Genomic DNA, 27,176 nt, shown 5'->3' with positions numbered 1-27,176 from the left:
GCTGTGAAGTCAAAAGGCTTTCTTTGAGGGCACCCAAGCTGAGTCATAGCTCCGTGTTTCCCGACCCAGACCCACCCCACTCTCATCTGATTGGCTGACTGACTTTGATTGACAGCCACGAAAGCCAATCAGCCAATCAGGAGGCGTGTCCCGGATGACTTAGACATTTGTGGACATCACTGGAGAGAGATGGGGCTCATGTAAGTAATTAGGGGGTGCTGGGGTGGCTGCTACATACAGAACGTTTTTTATGATAAAAAACCTTCTGCCCTTACAACTCCTTTAAGAACAAACTTACAGGACCTATCTTGTTTGTAACCAGGGGACTGCCTGTATATATGAACTATAAATAGTACAAAAGTGCAGCGCAATGTAAATAAAAACAAAAAATATGTAATAACATAAAGTCCAGAAAGAGTATTACATATTTTTTGTTTTTATTTACATTGCGCTGCACTTTTCTACTATTTATACTTTCTCTTTTGTGAAAAATCTTTAGTGTCCAGCTTACATCTTTTAAAAGGGGGTGTTTATTTCTGCGCTGATTGTTTTTTACTATTTTTATTGTATATATGAACTGTTTTAATGCACAGACAAGTGGGTGAGCTCACTTTTCTTTATTATAGAGAATGAATGTTGATTGGTCGCCTACTCACACCCTCACCCTGCTGATTGGGCAATAATGCAGCAGCTGTGCACTGATAAAGATGGACCTCCGGCTCCTACCGCCTGTTAGCAAGCTTCCAGTGACTGGCAGCATCTTCCTTCAAAGCAGTATGCAATAAAAAAAGAGGCCTCACTTACAACTCTGGTGTGAGGAAGAATATGGGAAACCACTAGAAAAACAGCTTTTATTCTAGCAATATCTTTAAAATATGCCTCATTGTTTTGATGACGACATAACAAATTTAAGATTGCATTGTCTTCTTGGAGTTTGGCTTTAGATATTTTACTCCCAAAAATTACCCTGGTTTTCTGTACAAACCAACTATGCCAGGCAATTTCTTAATTTCTGCACAAGACAGTCAACTGTTATAATCTCGGGAACGGTCATCAGTGACGTTTCACGTGTAGCCACGCCCCCTAACAGTAAGAATCACCTCCTAGGGAACACTTAACCCCTGCAGCGCCACCTAGTGGTTAACCCCTTCACTGCCAGTGACATTTTTACAGTAATTAGTGCATTTTTATAGCACTGTTCACCGTAAAAATGACAATGGTCCCAAAATGGTGTCAAAAGTGTCTGATGTGTCCGCCATAATGTCGCAGTCCCGATAAAAATCACTGATCAATGCCATAACTAGTAAAAAAAATATATATTAATAAAAATTCCCTATTTTGTAGACGCTATAACTTTTGCACTAACCATTCAGTAAATGCTTATTGTGATTTTTTTACCAAAAATATGTAGAAGAATACGTATTGGCCTAAACTGTGGAAACAAATGTTTTTTATATATTTTTGGGGGATATTTATTATAGCAAAAAGTAAAAAATATTGCATTTTTTTCAAAATTGTCACGATTTTTTTGTTTATAGCGCAAAAATTTTAAATCGCAGAGGTGATCAAATACCACCAAAAGAAAGCTCTATTTGTGGGAAAAAAAGGACGTAAATTTTGTTTGGGAGCCACGTCGCATGAGCATGCAACTATCAGTTAAAGCAACGCAGTGCCGAATCGCAAAAAGGGGTCTGGTCTTTGACCACCAAAGTGGTCCGGGGCTGAAGCGGTTAAGGTATTAAACATGTCCGGAGTCTTGTGGTCCTCTGACAGTATTTTGAAATCAGCTCAGCTGTAAGGGATCTTTGGAAATTCCTAATAAAAAGGAGGCAGCTTTTTAAAAACTGAAATACTGAAGTAGTTAAATAATAGGCTGGCTTGTGCAAGCCCTAGAGGAGAACGAAAACCTGTACAGGACTAGGATTGTACTGAACCGCCTATTATGTTGTTATCTACTAGTCATTTTCAGGGTCAAGGAACACTTTATTTTTAATATCATTAGTATTCTCCCCTCCGCCCAACACACAACTTTTACAAACAAAACAAAAGAAAATGACCAATTAAGCCAGAAATATCATGTTGAAATCTCGTGTTAGGCTGATGACGATTCCCTGCCAGGCCGCATCCTTTACATTCACAGGAATTTAATAATCTCAAGTGATGAAAACAGCTTGTGAAAGTGCTGTGTGCAGGAACGCAGCTCCCCTGACCTGTGTCCATGGAACTGAGCACTCCACAGCGCACAGAGCAAAAATCACTAGGCCAAAAACAGCTGGCTGACAAAGCTATGAAGCAGCAGGGAATGTGGCTGCTTTATTGTTTATCTTTTGTTTATGAGGCTACATTCAAGTTTAATTATACCTTTAAATTAAGGTCTAACAGGCGTCAAGAGAATTCTTCTTCCACAAAGAGGGAAAAAAGGCAGAGTGAAAAGGATGTGTTTTCACAACACCGGGGTTTCCAAGTAACTTAACATATAGAATTAGAGAATGTTTCATTCCGCTAGCAGCATTTGCATTTTATAGTTTAAAGGCACATTTAAACAAATCGTTAAAAATAAGAAAAGAAAAAGGTTACTGCAGGGTTATAATGTTATAGGACAGTAAGAAATAACACTGACTATGGAAAAGAGAAGGTGTTTATGTATACTTGCAAGAATATATCATTCCACTGATCAACTGTATGTATAGAGTTCTGTAATAGACCCGTATGTAATTAATGATAGTGTATCATTAATTGACATAGTCAACATTTTTTTTAGCTGTGGAATGGTTAAAATCATGTCAGTTTATATTTGCTATGTGCCACTTGGGAGATTTCCCTTCACTTTCTGTCCCAGCGATTCAATATAAAGTGAGAGGAAATCTTTACAAAGTGAGATTAATTCCCCTGTTAGACAGTTGTCACTGGAACCAGGGCCCCCATTCAAACATTTACACTCACTTCTTCTTTTGGTGACAACAAGGGATGAACTTGGGTTCGGTGAGAACTTAGGTTTAGACTAAAACCCTAAAGGAAGCTGCCAATCCCGTCTGCAAACAACTGTGGCCAGGACATTGCCACAGAATTTGCACCTACACCAGGAGGGAGGGTCGGCTATCTTTACTGCCTCAGCCTGCCCTAATATCCAGTCAAAAGGTCCTCTACAATATGCATACATAAATAAAGTAACTTAGCAGTCAGGCAAGATAACTAGACAACATCCAGCTATAATATTTTAAATGTTATTGTCCCGCAGACAGAAGCATCATATATATATATATGGTGGAAACAGTTTTGCTGTGTTTATTTTATAGTGTGTTTTATTCCCAGGTGATAAGATCTAACTATACCACATCAGTTTTTAATCATCGCAATATTCCAGATGCCAATCTGTAAACTGAGCAGTAGTATAACTGTTTATAAGCAACAAATCTGAGTGCCAGCTTATTATTTGGCCTGACATTTGCATGAAGCCAATTCTAGACATGTGCACACCCTCTACAATGCAAAGGGCTAATAATGAAAAACATGTATCATTGTTTTCATGAAGAAAATAATAATACAATACAAATATATATATATATATATATATATATATATATATATATATATATATATATATATATTTTTTTTTTTTTTTTTTTGATGAAGAAGATCCATGTTCATTTTCTAAAAACATTATTTTAAATGTAAAACCTATGAAGCTTCAATCGTTTAATTCACACGTGTCCATTTGGAAGAGTTACCGCAAACACTGATCTTACCACGTGCTTGCAGTGTCAAACATCTGTCAAAGTAAGATGCATGTCGCCTTCAGGGAAACAGGCACTGATCATATCATCAGCTTTCCAGATGTAAATAAATAAATGGATCTTACAAATAGAATCAATTGCTACAGAAACTGAATATTCCAGCTTGCCTGACTCCAGACTGGTTTGATTTCTTCTTTTCTACTCCATGTGAAACGACAGCAATCATTTTGGTTTCTATGATAAAATAATATTATTTTGGCCTTCCAAAAAAAAAATGAATGCACTATTTAATACATCTCCTATGAGGCAGAATATTATGTAACAATGAAAACTGAAGTCTGGTTTTCTCAACAGAGCAACACAGATTTTGCTCACAGTGTGAGATGGAACGTATACAAAGAGACAGCTGTTTGCACTTAAGTAATAGTTCTGGGTTCAGCAATGAAGGGGTGCCTGTGATTCCAGCACTCTACAGTTGCTGTCCCAGCCTGTCTTGGAATTCAGTCTATGCCCAAATGGGGGCTTCTCCTACTGCTGTGACATGGGTTAACCCTTCACTGTGCTTGATGGAGAAGCCCTCATTACTCCAATGTGTGCCACAAGTAGACAGAGGGATTGATTTACTTAAACTGGAGAGTGCAAAATCTGGGAGGGAAGCTGTACATGGTAGCCAATCAGCTTCTAACATCAGCTTGTTTAATTAAGCTTTGACATAAAAAAAAAAAAAAAAAATGGAAGCTGATTGGTCTCTCTGCAGAGCTGCACCAGATTTTGCACTCTCCAGTTTTAGTAAATAAACCCCATAGGCTCTCTATCACTAGAGCAGCTTTTCTTAAACTATTAAACACAGAAGAACCCTTAGGCCGCGTACACACGGTCAGTCAAAACCGATGGAAACGGACTGAAGGACCGTTTCATCGGTCCAAACCGATGGTGTGTGGGTCAGTTATCCTTCGGTCAAAAATGTTAGAACTTGCTTTAAAATTGAACCGATGGACGCCTAACCGATAGGTCAAAACCAACGGTTAGTATGCAAAAGCATCGGTTAAAAACCAGCGCATGCTCAGAATCAAGTCGACTCATGCTTGGAATCATTGAACTTAATTTTTCTATGCACGTCGTTGTGTTTTACGTCACCGCGTTGGACTCAATAGTTTTTTTTAACTGATGGTGTGTAGGCACATCAGACCATCAGTCAGCTTCATCGGTTAACCGATGAGAACTGATCGTGTGTATGTGGCCTTAAACAAACTTCCCACTTTCAAGAAAACGCTTAGTACATTAGTGTGATGATCAGTGGGAAGAATGATCCTTACACTTGTGGTCATTAGGACAAATCCCCCCTTACAGATAGCTAAAAAGATCAATGGTACCAGTAGGAACTTATATGAGAGGCAGAAATTGCTCATTGCTCTAGGAACTCCTAACAACCTCTGGGGGTCCCCTAGGGTTTCACAGAACCCTGGTTGGAATAAAACCGCTCTAGAGAATCTGCATTATGCACAATTCACACATAAACTAAACATCGAAACATTGATGGCTGTTGTAAGCAATGCTTAAAGCTGAACTCGGGAATAACCTAATTTTTTCTTGGTACATATGGTAGGTATGTAAATTCTTACTTAAATCTGTAATTTTTCAGATCTGTACAGTAATTCATTGTAAAACAGGAACTTCCTGCAATAATGAAGAAGTAAAATCTGACAGCTTAAAACAACTTGAATAAAATCCATAGAAACTTTAATAACGATCCAATAAGACACAAAGAGAATCTATAATAACAGCTTGTTGACGCGTTTCAGCCCCACTGTTAGCCTTAGTCGAAGTAGGGTTGAAACACGTCAACTTTGCTGTTATTATGGATTTTCCTTATGTCTTATTGGCTCATTAAAAGAAAAGTATGTTTTTGTTTTTTTATTAACCCATCATACTTACCTAGGTAGATGCAGAATCAGGCTGATGCTGCATCCATCCCCCGGCATTCCTCTGCACTGAGAACTGAGCCATTGAACATCACTGATGGCTCGGTTCTCTCAGCTCCCCGAGCAGAGAGCTACTGCCTGTCAGTCAGCAGCTCTCTGCTCTGCCCCCTGACTGAAGTACTGAGCTGTGGAGGGGCAGGGAGCAGCCGTCTTAGGCACTCAGCGACTCGCTGAGAGGCTGAGACAGATGTCAGTCCAGGCAAAATGAATAGGAGAAGCCCAGCCAAACGAGCTCAGACTGGACTTCTCCTTTTGCTATGCAAAAAAATTGCATTTGGTCAGCATTGCGAGCTCAACTTCTAGTGCACACTGATAACTCCAAGCATCAGAGTATTTTTGGTTAATATCACAACTGGCAAAAGTTCAACCTATCTACAAGCAACTAGTTCCAACTAGTAAACTTCAAATCGAGGGGGTTTATTTACTAAAACTTAAGAGTGAAAAATATGGTAGCCAATCAGCTTCTATCTTCTGCTTGTTCAATTAAGCTTTGACAAAAAAACATGGAAGCTGCTTTGAAAGCAGAGCTGCACCAGATTTTGCACTCTCTAGTTTTAGAAAATAAACTCCAAGATGTCTTGTCTGCTATCACATTCTCTAAATATTTATGTGTCTAGGAACAAAGATTACTTGAATAGTCACCAATTCCACTGATTTTCCTGAACATTTATTTTTATGTAGAATAACATAAATACGGCGAGAGTGTAATCACTGCCTAAAGGCAAGAGCTGCACAGCTGACTTGTGCTTATAATAGATGACGATCTGGGGCCTCTCACAGACAAGTGACTGTAAGTGGAGTTTGTACATGGTTACAACAAATATTTAACGGAATAATAACACAAATAAAGAGCTTGCAGCACTGGCGTGTGAATAATGTGCTGGAATCCGGTGTGTGATCTGTGTGTGAACCCTCTGGGCAGTTTAGCAAAACCTGTTCCTGAGGGTAAAGAATTCCATCGCCACCACCTCCCCTTCCCACCATCCGCATGTCCATCATACGGAATTCTTATACTTCACTGCTAGTCTAAGCAGCACTACATGAGCTACAGGCTGACAGCATTTCATAGCTTGAAAGCTTGCTTTTGGTACAGATTAGTACAAAATTGCCCAACCTCTCCTGTAACTTTCCTAAACTTTGATTGATTAAACATTGCAAGTATTGTTTAGAATAACCAAGCTATTTCCGCTTGTCATTTTCCAAGATTAAAATTAAAAATAAAAATAAACACCTGATTGGTTGTTATGGGAAATGGCCTATTAATAAAGGTGACTCTACTAATTCTATGTGGTAAAAACTGCAATAATGTGCAAAATGCGATAATGTGTAATAACTATTTATAGTCCAGACTACTGGAGATATTTCAATACCAAAGAATTCTAATACAGTAAAACCTTGGTTTGCAAGCATAATTAGTTCCAGAAACATGCTTGTAATCCAAAGCACTTGTATATCAAAGCATTTTTTACAGGATCCAAAAGACAAGAGAGGCACCTCTGAGTGTAGCAATAAATTACCAAATGTTGTACCTTCATTAAATGTAACCATATTGCTACACTTAGGCCTCGTACACACGACCGAGTTTCTCTGCAAAAACCAGCAAGAAACTTGCTGGGATTTTTTTTTTGCAGAGGAAACCGGTCGTGTGTACACTTTTCGACGAGGAAACTGTTGAGGATCCCGTCGAGCCAAAAAGAGAGCATGTTCTCTATTTCCTCGATGGGAATGGAGAAACTTGCCTTGTCAAGTTCCTCGACAGCCGAACAAGGATCTTGACGAGGAAAACGATGTGTTTCACCCGTCGAGTTCCTCGGTCGTGTGTACGAGACTTTAGAGGCTCCTCTCTTCTTTTTTATACTCAGTTGTGACATGACGCTACTCTTTTATCAAGACATCGCTTGTATATCAAGGCAAAATGTATTAAAACATTTTGCTTGTCTTGCAAAACGCTCTCAAACCAAGTTACTCTCAAACCAAGGTTTTACTGTAGGTAATGACTTACTTTGCACTGTATAGAAAGAGTGCAGTAAAGCGGGGAGTGCAAAGGCTGGAAATAAAATGATCTATTGTGTATTACACTTTTACCTCCTTGTTGTTTAAGAAAAGTTTAATACAACCGTTAAAACATAGTTATTGAAGTTGAACTGCTTTCTGCAATATAAATATGCTTCTAATATGATATAAAACTGTATATTGTATGATAGAGTCCAATAAGTATCAGCAAAATAAAAGGTAAACCATACAATGGCTGCAAAGAATGAATGCAATGGACAATATTCCTAGTGAAGGGATCACTGACATACATTTCTAACTTGTTTCTTCTCACAGTTTGCTAGTAAAATCCTCTATGTATGATGCTAAAGGCAGGAGGCCCACAACTTTATCCTGTGTACAAAAAGCTTGTGTAGCATTTAGGGCCTGAGAGATGGCAGACAACACACTGATGGGAAGTTCCACACACACAACACAGCCAATGGTGTAGTCGGACTGAGTGGACAGTTTCCATACACTTCACTATATCACTGAGAAGTTCACAATGTACACAGAGCTATATAGCAACCTAGCAAACACATTCCACACAATCCATGCAGCCCCATAGAACACACAGGCCTTTATGAAATAACACAAAGAGTCATGTTATGAAGTAACGCCTAGCAACCCTTCAGAAATCATCCTTCTACAGTCTGCAAAACTTCCACATAAAGAGTGTTGTAGATACTCATTAGAGATCTGTCTCGCTGTGGTGCGACAAATGGCAAAGAATTATTTTGCAGAATCGTCTCAAAGATGCAACACGATGGGGGAGATTTACTAAAGCTGGTGCACCCAGAATCTGGTGCAGTTGTGCATAGTAACCAATCAGCTTCCAGGTTTTATTATTAAAGCTTAAACGAGCAAGCTGAAGTTAGAAGCTGATTGGTTACTATGCACAACTGCACCAGATTTTGTGTGCACCGGTTTTAGTAAATCTCCCCTAAAAATTGTATGTGCAACACAATGGGGTTGATTTACTAAAGGCAAATAGACTGCACATTCCAAAGTGCAGTTGCACTCTGCAAGAGCAGTTGCTCCAGAGCTTAGTAATTGAGCTCTGCTGACTTCCATCATCCAATCATGTGCATTTTTTTTTTTCTTTGAACGTGATTGGGTACTTTTTGCAAAGTGAAGCTTTAAAGTGGTTGTAAAACCACTTGTTGGACTTCTACCTATAGGTAAGCCTAGAAAAAGGCTTACCTATAGGTAGTAGAAATATCTCATAAACGTGCACTGTTTAGGAGATATTTCACTTGCCGAAAATCAAAGTGCACGGCCTATTTAGTAAATCAACCCCAATGTATTCCAACATGGAAGAGGTCTTTTTTATCTCCACTTTCCTGTTTACCAATACAGTGGTACTTCCAAAATTGTCGCAAAATCTGCAGCAGACAGTAAAAGTGTGACAAATAAGAAATACATAAATTTGTCGCTCACACCAGTACTAACAATGAAAATGGGTTTTATGAACTTGGAACAAGGACTACATCCACACTGCCAGAAATATGTTACAAATGCCTTATTGAATCGCCTTCTATATCTAGCTGATTGATAAAGGCTGCTGCACATGGCTGTTTTTCACAAGACTCTACGAAACAAAGGCCACAGACATCTGAATGCAGCCCCTTAGTCAGCTTAGAAGAAACAACCTGAAATTCACTATTAATTATATATAGAGACTTGTGTGTATTTTAGTTATTGCAGCTTACAGACTGTCTATTTTATTAAACAACCAAAAGAGACTCTAATGCTGGAAATGAAAGGGAATGCAATACAATGAAGGTAAAATTATTTACAGCACCAAGAACATTGCCAGACAGACCCAACAAATGGGATTGTTAGCAGCATGCTTCTAATGCCATCTGAAGCCTCGTACACACGACCGAGAAACTCGACGGGCGAAACACATCGTTTTGCTCGTTGAGTTCCTTGTTAGGCTTTTGAGGATCTCGGCGAGCCAAATTTCCCCATTCCCGTCGAGGAAAAAGAAGACATGCTCTCTTTTTGGCTCGACGAGATCCTCGACAGTTTCCTCGTCGAAAGGTGTACACACGACCGGTTTCCTCAGCAAAAAAAAAAACCTAGCAAGTTTCTTGCTGGTTTTTGCCGAGAAACTCGGTCGTGTGTACGAGGCCTGACTCTGAAAGTCAAGGCATGTCAACTAGAACAATATTCATGTGTTATACAAGGGTTTGAATCCCATACCTCAAAAGCTTTATCAATGGATTTACATGATTGTACAGCCATGCATCTAAAGGACACAGCCATCTTAAATATATCTAATACAGCAAACACACGGATGTTACACATATGAACCTAATTTTGCTTCTTGGTATATGGGGTTGTGTAGGGATACAACTTCTGACATGTTGTGGTGTTAGAGAAAACATTATAACCAAGTCAGACTACAGTATCTTGTTCTCTATAAATATACATTTCATAGACACATTTTAACACAAATTTTTATGGCTAAACTTTCCTCAAGCACTACAAAAGTATTTGAAACAACAATCAAGCTGTCAGGTGTAATTCTGGTATGTTGCTGAATTGCTAATGAAGGTAAGATGACTTTCCTGGTATACGAATGAACGTATTATGGACAATAGTCGTCATATTTAAAAGTGAGTCCTACCTTGTTCACTGCTGTTGTCCCCACTTTGTGAAGCATGGCCGCCACTGGAGGGTCCCGGCGTTCCAGCAGAATGTGTGGATACTGCATCATCGTGATCTCGCCATGAGGCAGGATTCTGATGTTAGCCCCGATCAGAAAAGAGGACAGCCATAAAAAAATTGAAAAGGAAAGTTAGGTAATGAAGATGACCCCTCAGCAAGAAAGTCCTGCTTCAGCACATGGAAACACCAACATAGAAATACAAATTCTTCTCATTCCATCCAGTGTTATTTTTATTTGTATTTATGAAGAGTAGCTGTAATTGTATGTTGTACTAACCAGAGGCGAGTATTTTTTTTTACGTTTTCCTTTGCATGTAATTGGGTATTCTTTGTAAAGTGAAGCTTTACCTCATTTATTAAGCTCTGGAGTAACTGCACTTGCAGAGTACAACTGCACAAAGTGCAAAGTGCAAAGTCTATTTGCTTTTAGTAAATCAACCCCAAAGTGTAGAATAAAGCAGATGCAAGTCTCTTTCCTGCATTGTACCATACACTGCTCCCTGCTATTCTGAACAAAAGAAACTTATGGAGCAGTCTGCTTTCCTAAAGAGTAGAATCTTTATGTTGTTCTGTCCTGTTAAAGAAGAAGTCCAGCCTGAGCCCATTTGGCTGGACTTCTCCTATGTATCACAGGAGGGCAATTCGTTTTGCACTTCTGTGACCCGTTTTCAGCAGAGAGCGGGCTAAAGTCCGCTCTCTGCTGACATCACTGGAATCAGTCCAGGCACCACGTCATCCCGACAATGGAAGTCTGGATCTGACAGGTGCCTGGACCGACACCTGTCTCAGCCTCTGAGATGGCCGCACCGCCCCTCAACACCTCAGCGCTCCAATGAGCAAGGAGGGAGATGAGCAGAGAACTGTGACTGACAGTCTACAGCTCTCTGCTCATGGATCTGTAAAAAACGAGTGATCGACGGTGTTCAATCGCTCGGTTTTTAGTGCAGAGGCACCGGGGGACAGAAATCCATACTTCTATTTTAAAGTACACATATGGGCAAAACCTTTTTTTTTTTTTCATTTTGGGTAGAGCAAGGAAGGGTTAAAACTTTATAGCTAAACAGTCCCTGAAAATTAAGGGAATCCCTTGGAGTCCCCTAGGTCACCACAACTAGTGTCCCCATTGGAAGATTTCCCCTCTATTACTTTTCTGGGGACAACCCAAAAATGTTAATATTCTTTTACGTTCACTTTCAATGATGATGGTAAACAGGACAAACAGAGATGGTGAATAATAAAAATAGACAGCAATAACAACTGAAAAGCATTCCAATCCCTCTGCACTCTGTCCAAAACTAAAAAAAAAAGTTTGCCTTTAGTTATACTTTAAAGTGTAATGCCACTTTTGTTTAAACTGATAGAAGGATAGGCAGACATAAAGGACACAAATTAATGATGCTCTACATGGCAAGGGCAGGGCAAAAGCCTCTTACAGTACCCTGTACAAAAGAACTCAGATCTGGAGAGGGATAAGCAGCACAAGGAGGCAATCAGAGATGAGTTTATCAGTCAGCTGCTTCTCCTTTCACTGTCCAATCACAGGCTATGGACAAGACAAGGCCTATAAGTGTTAAAGCAGACCTTTTTCCTGAAAGACAATGTGGGTGTACCTGGCTCCTCAACTATGACAGTTGGATATTTTTATTTTTATAAGTGCTTTTTAATTTTTTTTGTGCTGCAGGGCAGCACTTCCTCCTTTCTCTTCTAGGCAAGAATGACATTGCACACGTGTGCACAGATGTGCTGAAGTGCTCTGCCGGGCTTTGGGACCCAGAACAGAGACTTTGAGCACATCTATGCAGATGCAGGTTTCCGTGTGAAAGTGCGCAAGAAGCATGCAGTGAAAGGGGGCAGAGCTCTGCCAGGTCCTGAAGGTCACACAGAGCCATTTGGCACATCTACGCATGTGCAAGACAATCAAAAAGTGGTGCCCGTAGCAGGTGGTGGGGGGGGGGGGTTGAGCCACTATCAAGGGGACTGAGGTTCCTCTAAAGTTAACTGCAGCAAAGGAAATAACGACTATTGGCTGTGCTGTGACAGACCTGTGCAAAACTTGCCTAGGATTCAGCTTTAATAATCCAGATTGGAAGGTCCCTGTGCAGTAACTGGGAAAACCAGAAGTGGCTGCAGGAATTAGGAAAGTGGGACATATGTAAGCTACAATACAAATGGTAGACAGCAGAGAGGACTTTGTAATGAAGTCGCAAAAAAATAAAGACTGCAGCTTAAAATGTGCAATACATCTATGGAATTCTTTACATAAGGCTTGTTTCAGGTCATAGGTGTGCACACAGGGTGTGCCAGGTGTGCCCAGGCACACCCTAATCACCCTATGCATCACAGATTTCCCCCACTGCCCTGGCTCCCATGTTTCCCCCTGCAGCGTTGGCAGCTTCCCTCCTCTTCTATCGGCTGTTGCTCCAGGGATGTTTTAGGAGTGGGGAAGGGGCCAATAAATATGTAATTTATCGACCCCTTCCCTTTCTAAATGAACACCGTGAGCGATTGGTAGTGTGTGTTTGGGCATTGGGGTGCACACCCTAATGCAATAGGCTGCGCACACCTATGTTTTAGGTATTGTTTTCTTTTTACAGAAGTCTTTTTTTAGAATTTCTCTGTCCACTCTTGTTGAGTATATGGACAACCACCGGGTTTCCCTCCTGATAAATATCTGCTCTAGATATTTTTTGGGTGGGATGAAAGATTAAATTTTTAAATGGGTGACATTGGTGTATGAGCAGCTCCTAAATGATCACATTTATTGTCTTTTACACAATATCAGCAAGTGGCAACTGTATGGACCTCCAATATCTGTCAGATTTATCCATAGCTGTGAATGGTCAAATCTGTTCCAAACTGGGCTGTCCGCCACCAAGAGGGAGAAGTTTTTACTCAGCCTGATTTGTACATGTTCAGGCAGCTTTAAAAAGTCTTGCGCCTATATTAAGACAACTCATTAGCTACAACATAGACCTTGCAGTGCCTCTCAAGGGCCATTTGGCAATGGGCTAGCCAGATGGCAGTGACTCCTGCTGTTCAACATATGACGTCATAGGGATGAAGAAAGTAAGGCAGATGCTGTACTCGGGCTGACAGAAGGAATTTCAGATTTACAGTAACTGCTCATCTCTCAGATTTAACATTCCTCGTTGCAAAGCGCTACTGAGCATACACTATGAAACTTTCAATCTAAAATGACTATGCACTGCAGAAATGACTGATAAGACAAGCCTAGAGGAAGTTTCAAACGTAAATTTCCTCACTTCACAGTGTGAGGGCCAACATCCCCTGCTGTTCATATGCACAGCCAAATGAGTATCTACTGGAGAGACTGGAACTAGGACCGCAAGACAGAACACACCTTTTAGAGAAATGTTGGTAAAGGAAATATAATCTTATAAAAACAGGAAATTATTAAGAATTAAGCACAGAAAACTTGAATGAAGATTTCATGGTGTGTAAGGCAATGCTGTTATATAAATTAGTAAAACTTATAATAGACTAGTTAATGCCATGAGTTTTTTTATATGATATAAATATGCATGTAATCTAAATTGAAGCTACTATGCAATGTGAGCTAACATACCCTGAGACAGATACAGTATCCCACAAAAGTGAGTACACCCCTCACATTTTTGTAAATATTTTATTATATCTTTTCATGTGACAACACTAAATAAATGACACTTTGCTACAATGTAAAGTAGTGAGTGTACAGCTTGTATAACAGTGTAAATTTGCTGTCCCCTCAAAATAACTCAACACACAGCCATTAATGTCTAAACCATGTATTGATTTCTCTATTAGAGAAAACAAATAGATTCCTCCACCCAAACCAAACAGTATGGATGGAGCAATTTCCACTGCCAGCTATTGTATTCAGGAAGCTGCAGCACCCATGGCTGCATGCAAACTCGAACTGCAAGAGCATCTGATAGGATGCATTCACTGCTCGGCCGATGACTTCCTACCTGTCTCCTTTGACTTTTCAGACAAATCTTTTTGAGCCAGGTGGTGACAACAGGGCCACCTAGAGCACCAACATTTGTTTATGGGGGGGGGGGGGGTTATTGATTGTCAACCCTTTTAAGCATATCCTGTCACATTTCACTGTAATGTAAACCTATTAAGATGAAATGATAAGTAATTCATCTTAAGCTGAACTAACAGTACACTTATATATATATTATACAAGGCAAACTGAATAAAGATGACAGCATGGAATCACTGGGGGCATAACATTGAAAGCCAATTCTGACTGGGATTTGCTACATGCTTGTTCCCTCCCATCTATTCTCTGTTGTGTTTATTAAAGAACAATGAACCTAAATGAAGATAGGGAGCTTGATAAATGCTAAGGTTAAAATTAAAATGATGCTTCCCTATGAAGGCCTATGCAGGCCTGTAATGCTCCCATGGTAAATACAGCCAGATAAACAATATTTGGTGGTTGTAGAGGAATGCAATGTGTCACACGGCACATCTGATTGTGGTGAATTGCATTTCACATAAACTAATATGTTGCAATATAAATATCTTGTTGCCAAATATTGACAAGCTTGTTTTAAAAAAAAAAAAAAAAAATTTTTGGCACAGACTTTTGTGGGATTTTTTTTAACATTTGGCACAATAGTCACACTGTCTTGATCAAATCCTTCAACTTGTACAAGTTTTGGTGAATTTCATAAATCAGTGTTTAGTGCAAAAATGTAATTCATTAGCATTTCAGACATACGTAATTTTCTTTAGGACACACAAATACAAACTGCCTTTGTGTTTTTCCTTACCAACAATATATCAAAACTCCAAATATCTTCTACTTTGTATTAATTACTGTTAATGTTTCAGCCGTAAGAACTAACTATATCCTATAATTTATACACCATTCAAGAGAAAAAAAAATGCAATCAAACTGTAAATCATTCAATTGTATTTTTCTTTTTTTTATGTTGGAGGATACAAGAAGGACCCATACTAGATAATGAATTGTGTAGCTGGAAAGCAAGGTAGACACATTCCTAAAACACTTGAAACAGCTGCCTTACTTGTCACCTGCATGCGCTAATAACCCAGTCTAATTAATACACTGTAACAACCCGAGGCCCAGCTCCCACCCAGTGTGACTGCAGTCCTACACTCCCCTAATAATGCCAGCAAATAGGCCACAAAACTCCATGATAAGTATGACATCTACTTCTGGAAAATGAAGGTAAATAATTACACCACTGGCAGTGTGCAGATAAATATTAGCTGCTTTGAAGACTTTGTTAAGGACTTGTGTATTAATAACTACTGGACAGAGGAAGGTAGCATACAGCAAGACTGGACAATAAAGTAAAAGGCAACAAAGCGCCTAAAAGTACAGTAATAACAAGTTTTCCCTGCTGAAATGACCCGGCCTGGTCCTTGGATACGTGATGATGCTCTTTCTAAATTTTATTGGAAGCTTATTGCAAAGCAAGAGTTGAAAAATCATATGGGAAATTTCAGACACAGAGCACAAAGAACAGTGCTGTGCAGTAAGACCGTACCCAGACACATCAAGTGATTGTTGGCACTCTATAGATTTGTAGAAGCACCACAACACAAACCGCTAAGTATGTTTTGTGTCCATTTTTATGCACTGAGCAGGTATTTATAAGGCAAGCCGTACCTCCATTAAACCATAGCAATTTTCTGGAAAATCCATTTTAATCAATTCTTGTCCCCATAGAAGGGTATTGGGCAATGGCCAAACTCTATACCATATGTCGATGAGCAGTCTGTGCTTAGAAGGGGTAGATTGACAATTAATATCTGATTGGTTGTTGGGGTTCCTGCTGATTTCGTACTTTGTTATAAAACATTCTAATAAGAGTTGCAGCTGAAATTAACCCTTTGCTTTTGCTATGAAATAGCAATTGGGGATACAGAGTTATTGACTAGCATGGTTTGATACTGGGCTAGAAAACTGGCAACTCGCCATTAAAAACTGTACTGGAAAAAGCCTAGGAGATGCTTTGTCATCAAAACAATAACAAAATAAGATAACGCACAATGAGACCCCTTCAACACAGGGAGGACCAAGTGGGCTATCTCCCAGTACAAAAGTCGTGGGGGATGGGTGAGCACAGAATAATCCCCTATACATACAGAGACAACAAATGAGCAAATATAGGTTAATTATTCTGTGCAGTGACAACAGCATAGAGCTGTGACTCTTCCCCCCTACAGAAAGAAAACAGGGATAATGGCATATACTTTATGACATTCAAAATCCAAGAAAATGCATTTATAAATCACAGATGATACAGTTTAAGTAAACAGAAATAGGCAGACAGGCAGATGGATTCTACCTCTTCTTTTCCTGTGAACACAAGTATAACAGCAATAAATTAAACATAAATATAATACCCACAAAAGTGACTATGCAGCGTGCTTGTACATAGGCAGACATTCAACAGAAACCTTAATAATTCAGGCTACAAATGTGCCTTTCCTGCACCCATCTAATTGTATTAAAGAGCAGTGTTTCCAGGTGAAAAGCTGGGAATATTGAGCAGCCCAATACAAAGCGGATGAAAAAGACATCCAAGAAGCAAGGTCCCCTGGGAAGGCATTTTCTATTTGCCGGGCCGCAGCCCCGCAGCTGATAATGCAAGTTGTAATTAATATAAAAGCAGGAGACAATATGGGAAGAGCTTGTACTTGTACTGCCACAAGAGATCTCTGCGCCTAGAATGTGTTTCTCATTTACACAATAGTCTGCCCTGCAAAACCTGACTTTATCAGAAAACTCTCTCCCTGGGAAGGTTAAAACATCGATTTACTAACATCTCTGGATATTGCTAAAACTATAAAGCGGCAAATAGAGCTGCGCTTCGTTTTTATTTTTATTTGTTTAAATAAGTTTAATAAATGACTCCTTTTAAGATTATTCTGTATATTTTTGAAAAAAAAATGATAAAATATATCTATCTATCTATAGATATATCTCTCTCTCTCTCTCTCTCTCTCTCTCTCTATATATATATATATATATATATATATATATATATATAAGATATATATATATATATATATATATATATATATATATATAGAGAGAGAGAGAGAGAGAGAGGTATATCTATATATCTATATATATATATATATATATATATATATATATATATATATATATATTTATATATATACATAGATATATTTATATATATATTGATATATAGATATATCTATATCTGTTGATATGAAGCATGCACGTACGTACTATCAGTATGTTTACTTTACCAAAAGGTTTTAATTCTCGTTTTAATTTTAAGCACAAGAACACTGGGGAATACTGCAGATTTATTGTTTCCCAAGAGACATATATCTATGTCTGCATCCTATACAGTGTACTTGTATGTTGTATGTATTCTAACAGGAACTATACGTTGCAAGGTCACAATAGTCTTGTAGGCCATGTCACTTCCACCCTCGTACCCATTTTATCATCCTAGCAGAGAATCCAATGGGCACATTCTTCACAGCACAGCAAGGTCCATTGCTCACTAGATAAGAGTACTAGAGGAGCCTGGCATTGAGCACAAGCTGTGACTTCTTGTAATTCTGTACAAACTATATTTTAAGAATGAAGAGGCCTTTGAAGTCAGTGATATCTAGGAGATGCATGGTTTTCATTTTCTGTTTTGCCTGCTCTTTTAGTGCCTACTATTTCAAAGATATATTAGTACGCTACTCAGACATCATGTTTCCTCACATTTCATTTTATATGCGTTTTACATACAAGTAAAATAAAACATTGCATGGCTATCATCTGATGACATCAAAACACATTTTTATATTAACATGCAAAGGTCTTGTGAAATAACCAGCCATAGATGCCACAGAGCTGCTTTGTTGATAGTTGGAAATATAGGCCTCGTCTACACTAAAGGTGAATTTTTAATCTTTTTAGTAGCATACTCCCTCATTGAACTTTTCCTCATGAGCACGAAACTAAGGACTAGTAATCATTTTTGAACTTTGCCCAGAGAACCTGTGCTCACTTCGATCTCTGACAGCGGAAAAATACTTTCTTGAACTGCCACTGCTGATTTCTAAGAAACTGCAAAGCATTTGTTAATAGCATGCTAACCTCCTGCTACCAGGCACTGAAACATCCCATGTGTATCGGAGCGCCAAATGGTTATAACATTTTCACAGATTCAGAATTGGTGTAGAGTTAGCTTCTAAAATATTTTGGGGATTTTAATTCTAGGTGACACAACAATGTTAAATAATTCACAGAATATTAAAATACCCCACTTAGGCTCAAAAGCCACACCACTCCAATTATTTTACTTTCATATAACATATATTGATAGTAGAGTTAGTTTGCTACTTGGGAAAAACATTATTACAATTAGTTTTCAATGGCTATTTATTTCTCATATTTATATGAGTGAGTGAGTGAGAAACGTATATAGCGCAACACATGCGAACTGAATCGCCTCTGGGCGCTTAGTATCCTTTCCCTACTGTACTTTTGCCCTCAGAAAATATGGGTTTTGAGTTTTATTCTGAAGGCTAGGTGATTCACCTCCAACCGGATGCTGGTTGGTAGAGCGTTCCATAGTCTAGGTCCTTGGATTCCAAATCTTTGTTCTCCTTTGGACTTGTATCTGGCTTTGGGTATATGGAGTAGATTTTGGTTGGTGGATCACAGAACGCGATTGGGGTTGTGACATTTTAATTTTTCACATAGATATTGGGGGGCATTTCCTTGAACACACTTATGTGTCAGACAGAGTGCCTTAAAAGTGATTCTGTCTTTTACTGGCAACCAATGAAGGGATCTCAGTGAAGGTGAGATTGATTCCCATGTTTTTTTCCCAGTCACGAGTCGAGCGGCCGTATTTTGAACGACTTGCAGACGAGTGATTTGGTATTTTGGGAGTCCGAGGTAGAGGGCATTTGCATAGTCAAGTCTGGAGTTGATAATTGTACCCACTACGACTGCTATGTCTTCTTTCGGGATAAAGGGAATGAGTCTACGTAGCAGGTGCAGCAGATGGTGGGATTCGCTGACTACTGACCCTATTTGTGCATCCATTGTCATGTGGGTGTCAAAAATGACTCAGAGACTTTTGACTTTGGTGCTAGGGGTGATGGTTTGTCCCGAATGGGCGGCGGTGTCCATATTGGTGCGGGAAGTCTCTTTCGGTTGGCGTGAAACAGGAGAAGTTCTGTTTTTGAGCCGTTGAGTTTTCTATCAAAGTAAGGCATTTTTCTAGTCCGAGATAATGATCCTTATTGTTGCAGATGTGAAAATATAGTTGTGTGTCATCCGCGTAGGAGTGGTAGGGGAGTGGTAGAGTAACTTCTGGTTACTGATGATTTCAAAATGATTTCCATATAGCACCAACCTTTTAGCCCCCTGTTCACACCGGTGCGACTTGTCATGCGATTTGACAGGTCAAATCGTATGACAAGTCACACCCTATTGTTGGCAATATAACTGTTCAAATTAACCGATTTGAAACAGTAGTTCCTGCACTACTGGTCATTTCAGGTGCGACTTGCATAGACATCTGAAGTTGCACCGATGTCAGCCAAGTCACACTGACATTCAGCTTTGAAATCATGCAATTTCAAGTGAAGTTGCAAGATTTCAAAGCCGCATTCAGTGGGAACCTAGACTTACTGATTGGGGTTGATTTATTAAAAGAAAGAAGTACTGCTCACTCAGCAAAGCGAATGTTCAGTTTGTTAAGTGCATGTTCACTAAGCTTAGTAAATAAAATATAGCCGTATTCACTTTAATTATCCAATCATGTGCAATAGAAAATTTCTTTCTAATTTCTCCTGAAGATAATTGTTTATTCAAAGTGAGTACAGCTTCACTTTATTTACTTTACTTAGTGATCATTCTCTATACTCTTAGTAAATGATGTAGAGAATATGGAATCATTTGCATCAATCCATGTGCCTGTAGAAGCTCCCAATCTAATGTCCCTATCATACACAGCCTTGGACCAGATATGGTTGGAAGCCGATAACCATACCAGTTTGTTTTCTTTTGATGTAGGAGAAAACTGAAGCACACAGAGTGGACCCACATAAACACAGAGAAAACATAGTGTATATGTTCTAAGGTTAGTCTCCCTGATAGAAAACAAAATCAGAATTTCAGAGCTGTAAGCCTAAAACATTAAGCACATAGCCGCCATGATGCCCAAGACTTCCTACTGATCATATAGCCAACATCAATTCCCTATTAAACACAGAATCCACTGACATATCTGACACAAATGTCAACAGTTAGCTGCAATGACTCCAAATTCAAGCGATATAGGATTTAGCACTGGGATATTTCTGTGCAGTCTGTTATAATGAAAGAGATCACACAATGTTCCTATTCCTCATATGCAGAAAGTAATTGCCATCATATGCTCCTAGTATAATTTCCACCTCACATGCAGTGTAATTCCTGATACTCACAGTATGACTCCCATTAGATAACACACAGTAATGCCTACCATATACATTGCATCATTTCAACAGATTTACATGTGAGCAGACTTTCTGCAGCTGCTGTTATTTCTGGCAGGTCCCATTCAGAATAGATTGAGAATTCAGATTTTTTTTCTTTTATATAGAAAATTCCCATATCCTGATTAGAAAGTGAACAAATATCTACCAACCTGAGGATAAGTTTACGCCTTTGGCATATCACCACTATTCGCCATTCAACGTAATTCCACATATTTAAAAATACATTTGTTTTTATTTACTAAATGTCATTGTTAACCTCCCAGTGACACAGAAATATGAAATTATACTCATTACAGCTGAGACTCTTATTTACTATATATGATACTTAATGAGGGGTGACTAACTACAGCCCGCACCAACACATCCCTGAGATCGGAATAGAAATAATAGGGTAGTACACAAATGGACACTGCTTTCAAGAAGAAAAAATGATATTGGATTTACCAAAATAGTCCATATGTAGCTGCTGTCATAGGTTGCAGGTAAGTTGATCTATTTAGAAAACTGAAAAATATTGAGTGTTGCCCGCAGTAACCTTATTCCTTACAGATTACAAAACTGAAAGGCAAATGTTTCTAAATTATTATAATCTGCGCTTTCACCTTATCCAATGTCTATATAACTTAGCAAAGAAATAAAAGAAAAAAAACTACCGTGCAGCAAAATTTGTATCCATTCTCCTCATTGATCAGTATATTGATAATATAAAAGGCCTTCTAGATCAGCTTCCAAATAACAGACCTGCCTAATGCACAGTTAACATAAGCTGGCCTGGAGCAAACGCCGGGGAATTCTTGACAAGTCCAATTTTGTGTTTTAGCAACCACCTAAATATACCATCTTCATACAGGAACTCACTCCAACCTGGCATCATAGACTAATACACTCCTGAAATGATTGAAAGTCTTCAACTAACAGATCTACAAAACCTGAAAGAACTGGAGACATCCTACTTTCCGCTCATGACAATTACCTGTCGGCCTCTAGGACAACAGAACATTCAGAAATGAGCTAAACCACATTTACATCAGAAACTGACCTTTGAACTTGAAGCTTTCCTCCAGAATTACCATAAAAATAGAGGACAAGTTATAAAGACAATGTTGTCCAAAGTATAGGACTATGTCGTTTTAATAAAGACTTCCAAAAAAAAAATCCAACCCTAGTAGCATTTAATTACCAGGTATGATTCTATTTAACCAGCTATTGAAAAGGTAATTTGGGATACATTTCCCATACAAAGTTAGTGCACTGGTAACATTTATTGGCACTGTAACTCAATTACTAAACTACTGAAATAATAAAAAAAAATTGGTACAAGTATCAACAGCATAAAGCCCTGTACACACGATCGGTCCATCCGATGAAAACGGTCTGATGGACCGTTTTCATCGGTTAACCCGATAAAGCTGACTGATGGTCAGTCGTCCCTACACACCAGTGGTTAAAAAAACGATCGTGTCAGAACGCGGTGACGTAAAACACAACGACATGCAGAAAAAAACTAAGTTCAATGCTTCCAGGCATGCGTCGACTTGATTCTGAGCATGCATGGATTTTTAACCGATGGACGTGCCTACAAACAATCGTTTTTTTTTTCTATCGGTTAGGTATTCATTGGTTAAATTAAAACAAGATTGCTTTTTTTTAACCTATGGATAAATAACCGATGGTGCCCACACACGATCGGTTTGGTCTGATGAAAACGGTCCATCAGATCGTTCTCATCGGTTTGACCGATCGTGTGTACGCGGCATAAGAGTCATTCCACCACAGCTAATATCACCCACTGGCTTTGTTTGCCTGTCAGGGTTTCCAGAGTTGAGGGCCTTTTTCTCCTTCTCCACCCAAGGTACTCTCTACATATGTAAAGTAAAACATTTTCTTAGGAAGCGTGGGGTACCCTTGGGTGCGTGGGGTATACTTGGGTGCCTGGGGTACCCTTGGGTGGGTGGGACTGGGAAATCAAGCCCAGTGACTTTGCAAACAGAATCACTGAGAAGCTGAAACTAATATTTACTAAAAGGTAAAATATCAATTTTGGATGGAATGAGCCTTTACCAGCTATAGTAGATGTGAGCAATACAGTGAATTACTTTTTTTGTGGAACCCAATTCGAATTGATTATTGTATTGGTCAACTAAACTAAGGGAAACATTTATTTTACCATTCGCATTACATTGATTAAATTGCTGAAGTAAACAAAGCCAGTAAAGTTATCAAAGCCATCATAAAAATATTCCTTTTAGAGTAAGCGAACCTTGAACCACAATGCATGGTAAGCACTGCAAAACTTCTGTCTCCAGTAAAATAATCCAGGGAGCATGACAATTATGCACTGTTAGGAAGTACACTAGACAACTATTGCTGAACTATACAAGTTGCTTATGACCATTTGGCAGTATGCTGAACCCTCATAGAGGAAGTGTATATGTGCTTTTGTGCAAATATAGGAACATATAGGAACATATAAACAATGACAAAACAAAAGCAATAAAAACAAGACACACATTAAACAAACTAAACACATTAGATATACAATTTTCACACCTGTGTAGTCAGCTACCACACAGACACACAATGAACAATACATCTGAGCAACACCAAATCAAAGACCAGCTTTATTTCCCCGTCACTCCAACAAATCCTTATTTTTGTATTTTTCCAATTTTAAAATGTGTTGAAGTTTTACATACGGAAATAAAATAAATGTCTTCTATCTGGATTCATCCCATGAGCCATGTGTCCACCAATTCATCATTGTTTTGAGAGGTTAATATATTTTATATCTACTGTAATGAACTGTTACCTTAATAGGGTTTAATAAATGGCCTTGTGTTATAAATTTATGTATGATGGGTGTTGCTTAAAAAGTAAGCACAATATATTGCCAAGTATAAAGATTACAGCACTTTGTTCAAGAAAAGTCACTACAGCCTGATAAAGCGTATTTTACACACATACAAACAGGAGAATTGTAATGTAAAGCCTCGTACACACGACCGAGTTTCTCGGCAAAAACCAGCAAGAAACTTGCTGGGAGATATTTTTTTGCCGAGGAAACCGGTCGTGTGTACATTTTCGTCGAGGAAACTGTCGAGAAACTCGACGAGCCAAAAAAAGAGCAAGTTCTCTATTTCCTCGACAGCCTAACAAGGAACTCGATGAAGAAAACAATGTGTTTCGCCCGTCGAGTTCCTCGGTCGTGTGTACGAGGCTTCACAAGCATAAAGCATGTATGTACATGGGGGATCAATTTCCCGCCAAATGTCAAAATATATTTTTATCAAATTAAACTATTTTGTTTTCTACAATCATGTTCTGATATAACGTCAAAAATTGAATATCCATTCATTTAAAAAAAGAAAGTGAAAAATTTGAAAAAACAATAACACCCCGAGAATGGCCAAGAAATATGATCTACTGGTATTTAAAATGCTGTGAATGTGTTTGGATGGTAAAGCAGAGTTTTTTCATGGTGTGGGCTTTGCACCTGAAACAACTTGTGTCTGTCAGTGCCAGTAGACACACACAGCGCCCGTATTATGGAGGGAGGGCACACAGTCCACAACAACTACACATACAGTCCAGTGGAATAAAGGCCGAGACCACCAAAAATAACCCAGCAACGGAACACTGAGGCCAATCCTCCATCTATCAAAAACACTGTTTCACACCATAAACCCCCATCCTATTTTATTTCTCACAATACAAGTTTTACATTAGCAAGCAGCACTATATATTTGACCGTTGTGAAAATAATGAACATTCAATTTGGCAATGTTAGTCTACCATTTCTATGCACTTCTTTTATATTGATTCCTCATGGTTGTAAACGGGGAGTTGATTTACAAAAGATTATTAATGGCTCATATTTGCAAAGAAATCGTCATCTCAAAGATGGAATTGGGCTTGTGTAAATGTATATGTAGGAGACCGAAAAAACATACTGGGTTTTTTAAAGGCACACAGATTCAAATAGCTGGTGTAAAATGTACACCCTAAAAAACTATAAACATTTTGTGATACATTAAAATAATTGATGGGCATTATCGATTACACTAAAGAATGAATGGCTCAACTTATTAAAAGTCATTTGTACACAGCCTTGTGATTAGATTTGGCCACGTTCTGGGATTTTAACTCTTCTAAGCCTGACTGAATATTAGTAGTGAACACATAGCTCTGTAAAAATGAAATGCTCCTAGCCCCTTACTATCCCTGGGCCCTGATAAGATTCCTGAAAACCAACAGCCCAAACAGGCTATACTATAGGAAACTGGCAAAGTGGCATCTAGTTACAAAATAATTATAAATGAAAGTGAAACTGTTTAGTTTAGTGAAATATTATTATTATTATTATTATTATTATTATTATTATTATTATTATTATACATGATTATATAGCTCCCACAGTTTGCATATACCCAAGTAACACTTTTACCAGCACACTCAACATAGACTAAGTAAAGGGATTTTTTTTTTTTTGGTTATTTATTACCATTCGTGTTATGAAATTATGTTTTTTTTCACGTTGACTGATAACTATTTTAGGTAATCGAAACATTTACATAGATTCAAATCTACTAAAATGCATTATAAATTAGTTGTGAAGCTTTACTTTTTCACATAACATTCTAATGGATATCCCACAGTAGTGGATGATCCATAGTACTGTTTGTTACTTGGGTAACATGCAATGAATGAAATCCTCATCTTTTTACAGCATCATACTAGTCCCTTATCTACTAAATGTGTTTAAAGTAGTAATGTTCATCACATATAAGCCATATAAACAACAAGCTCTTGCTGACCTCAGGTAACCTCCCAAGTGGAAGGAACCAATGTTATCATGAGTGGAGAGGCCTCTCAAAGTTACACCTCTTGTGGTGTTGTTGCTGTGCTCTCACAATAAGCAATCAATTGAGCATTCCATAATGATAATGCTGTCATATTGTATAAAAGACATCACAAATCTTTATTTCAGGAGAATTAGAAAATGTAGAGTTCACTACATCCACACAAACCCAAAACACAGGTGCAATCGACTCAAAATATTTTCAAACATTGATCAGATTACTCCATTGCTTACTAAGTCGTGTAAAGCTTCTCCTACCACGGTGAACACGACCATGTTTAATGAAACACATAGCAAGCAGCAAAACATAGGAGAAGGATAAAAAGACAGATATAAATATTGCTGAGCTGCCTTGTGTTGCTACCTCTAATCTTATTAATGAAATTATAAAGTATGTACACTTAGTATGTGTTTACATGCTTAACAAAAAATCAGTAACAACCTGTGGCTTGCAAACCGGTATTGAACCACAAGTCCCAGCATACCACAGATACCTGTGAATCATTCTGTCACTGGCTTGCCATATATACTCTAATGTAACACAATATTTCAAATATCAACAAACCTTTCTTACCCTGAACAACCAATCAGAAATCAGCTTTTGTTTATCTGGCTGCACTGTACTTCTATACTGGGTATCTGGCAGTTCTGAGACTGGTCTACTGTAAAGGTGTACCAGTATAGCCCTGGAATATACAGGTTCTGTATCTAAACACTGACATCTTGAAATGTAAGCAGCATATGAGAAAGGAGTTTTAAGTGATACACAGACTAAAATACGCATGTAATATAAATACATATAATGCTACTGTTTTTCCAAGCAAGATTGATATGTTTCACATGCAGGTAAGTAAACCCTCATTTATTTGAACTATCAATATTGCATGTTAATCCCTTTGCTAAATATTTGATACTTGGCGATCGGGTGTAAGTTATCCAATACTCTAAAAATACATTGATGTAACACCCTATACTGATACAGCTTCTATATGTTGTATGTCTGATGAAGATGAGACAATTGCACAAGCGGCCAAGAGTGGCACAAAGTGTTAATTCTGGAGCAAGGCCTTGGGAATATTTGGGTTGAGCTTGGGAGTGAATGTGAAGAGAAGTCTGTATAGTTGCTTGCTGAGTGCAGTTTTAGGTGAAACTGTGACAATGAATGACAGCAACTGCAGATCCTTTGATAACTATAGTTATGAATTGTTTGTTAGTGGGATTAAGTAAGCTGGCATCACTTATAACATCATTATATTGTTTGCTTTTAGAACAATCAGTATTTACCAAGAGCATATCAGAGTTTACATGACTATAAAGAGGGAGGAAGGATGGGGACATTGGAGAAGACTGCAGTGCATGAGTATGCCGATAGGGGTT

The 27,176-nt window shown here is 38.5% G+C and overlaps 1 protein-coding gene across 4 annotated transcripts in view; it reads right to left on the bottom strand.

The window, feature by feature from the left end:
- The window catches only part of MEIS2 (Meis homeobox 2), a 185,612-nt gene that overhangs the window by 145,858 nt on the left and 12,578 nt on the right, over positions 1–27,176 (bottom strand). For all 4 annotated transcript variants that reach the window (XM_040333766.1, XM_040333767.1, XM_040333764.1 and 1 more), the window contains exon 7: positions 10,383–10,497. In XM_040333766.1, coding sequence (XP_040189700.1) covers positions 10,383–10,497 — 115 coding nt within the window. The remainder of the gene's footprint in view (positions 1–10,382; positions 10,498–27,176) is intronic.

The sequence above is a fragment of the Rana temporaria genome, chromosome 13 (assembly GCF_905171775.1).
Source record: "Rana temporaria chromosome 13, aRanTem1.1, whole genome shotgun sequence".
In the NCBI taxonomy this organism is placed as follows: domain Eukaryota; kingdom Metazoa; phylum Chordata; class Amphibia; order Anura; family Ranidae; genus Rana; species Rana temporaria.
The sequence above is the reverse complement of the archived record's forward strand: the minus strand, read 5'-3'. Positions and strand labels throughout refer to the sequence as shown.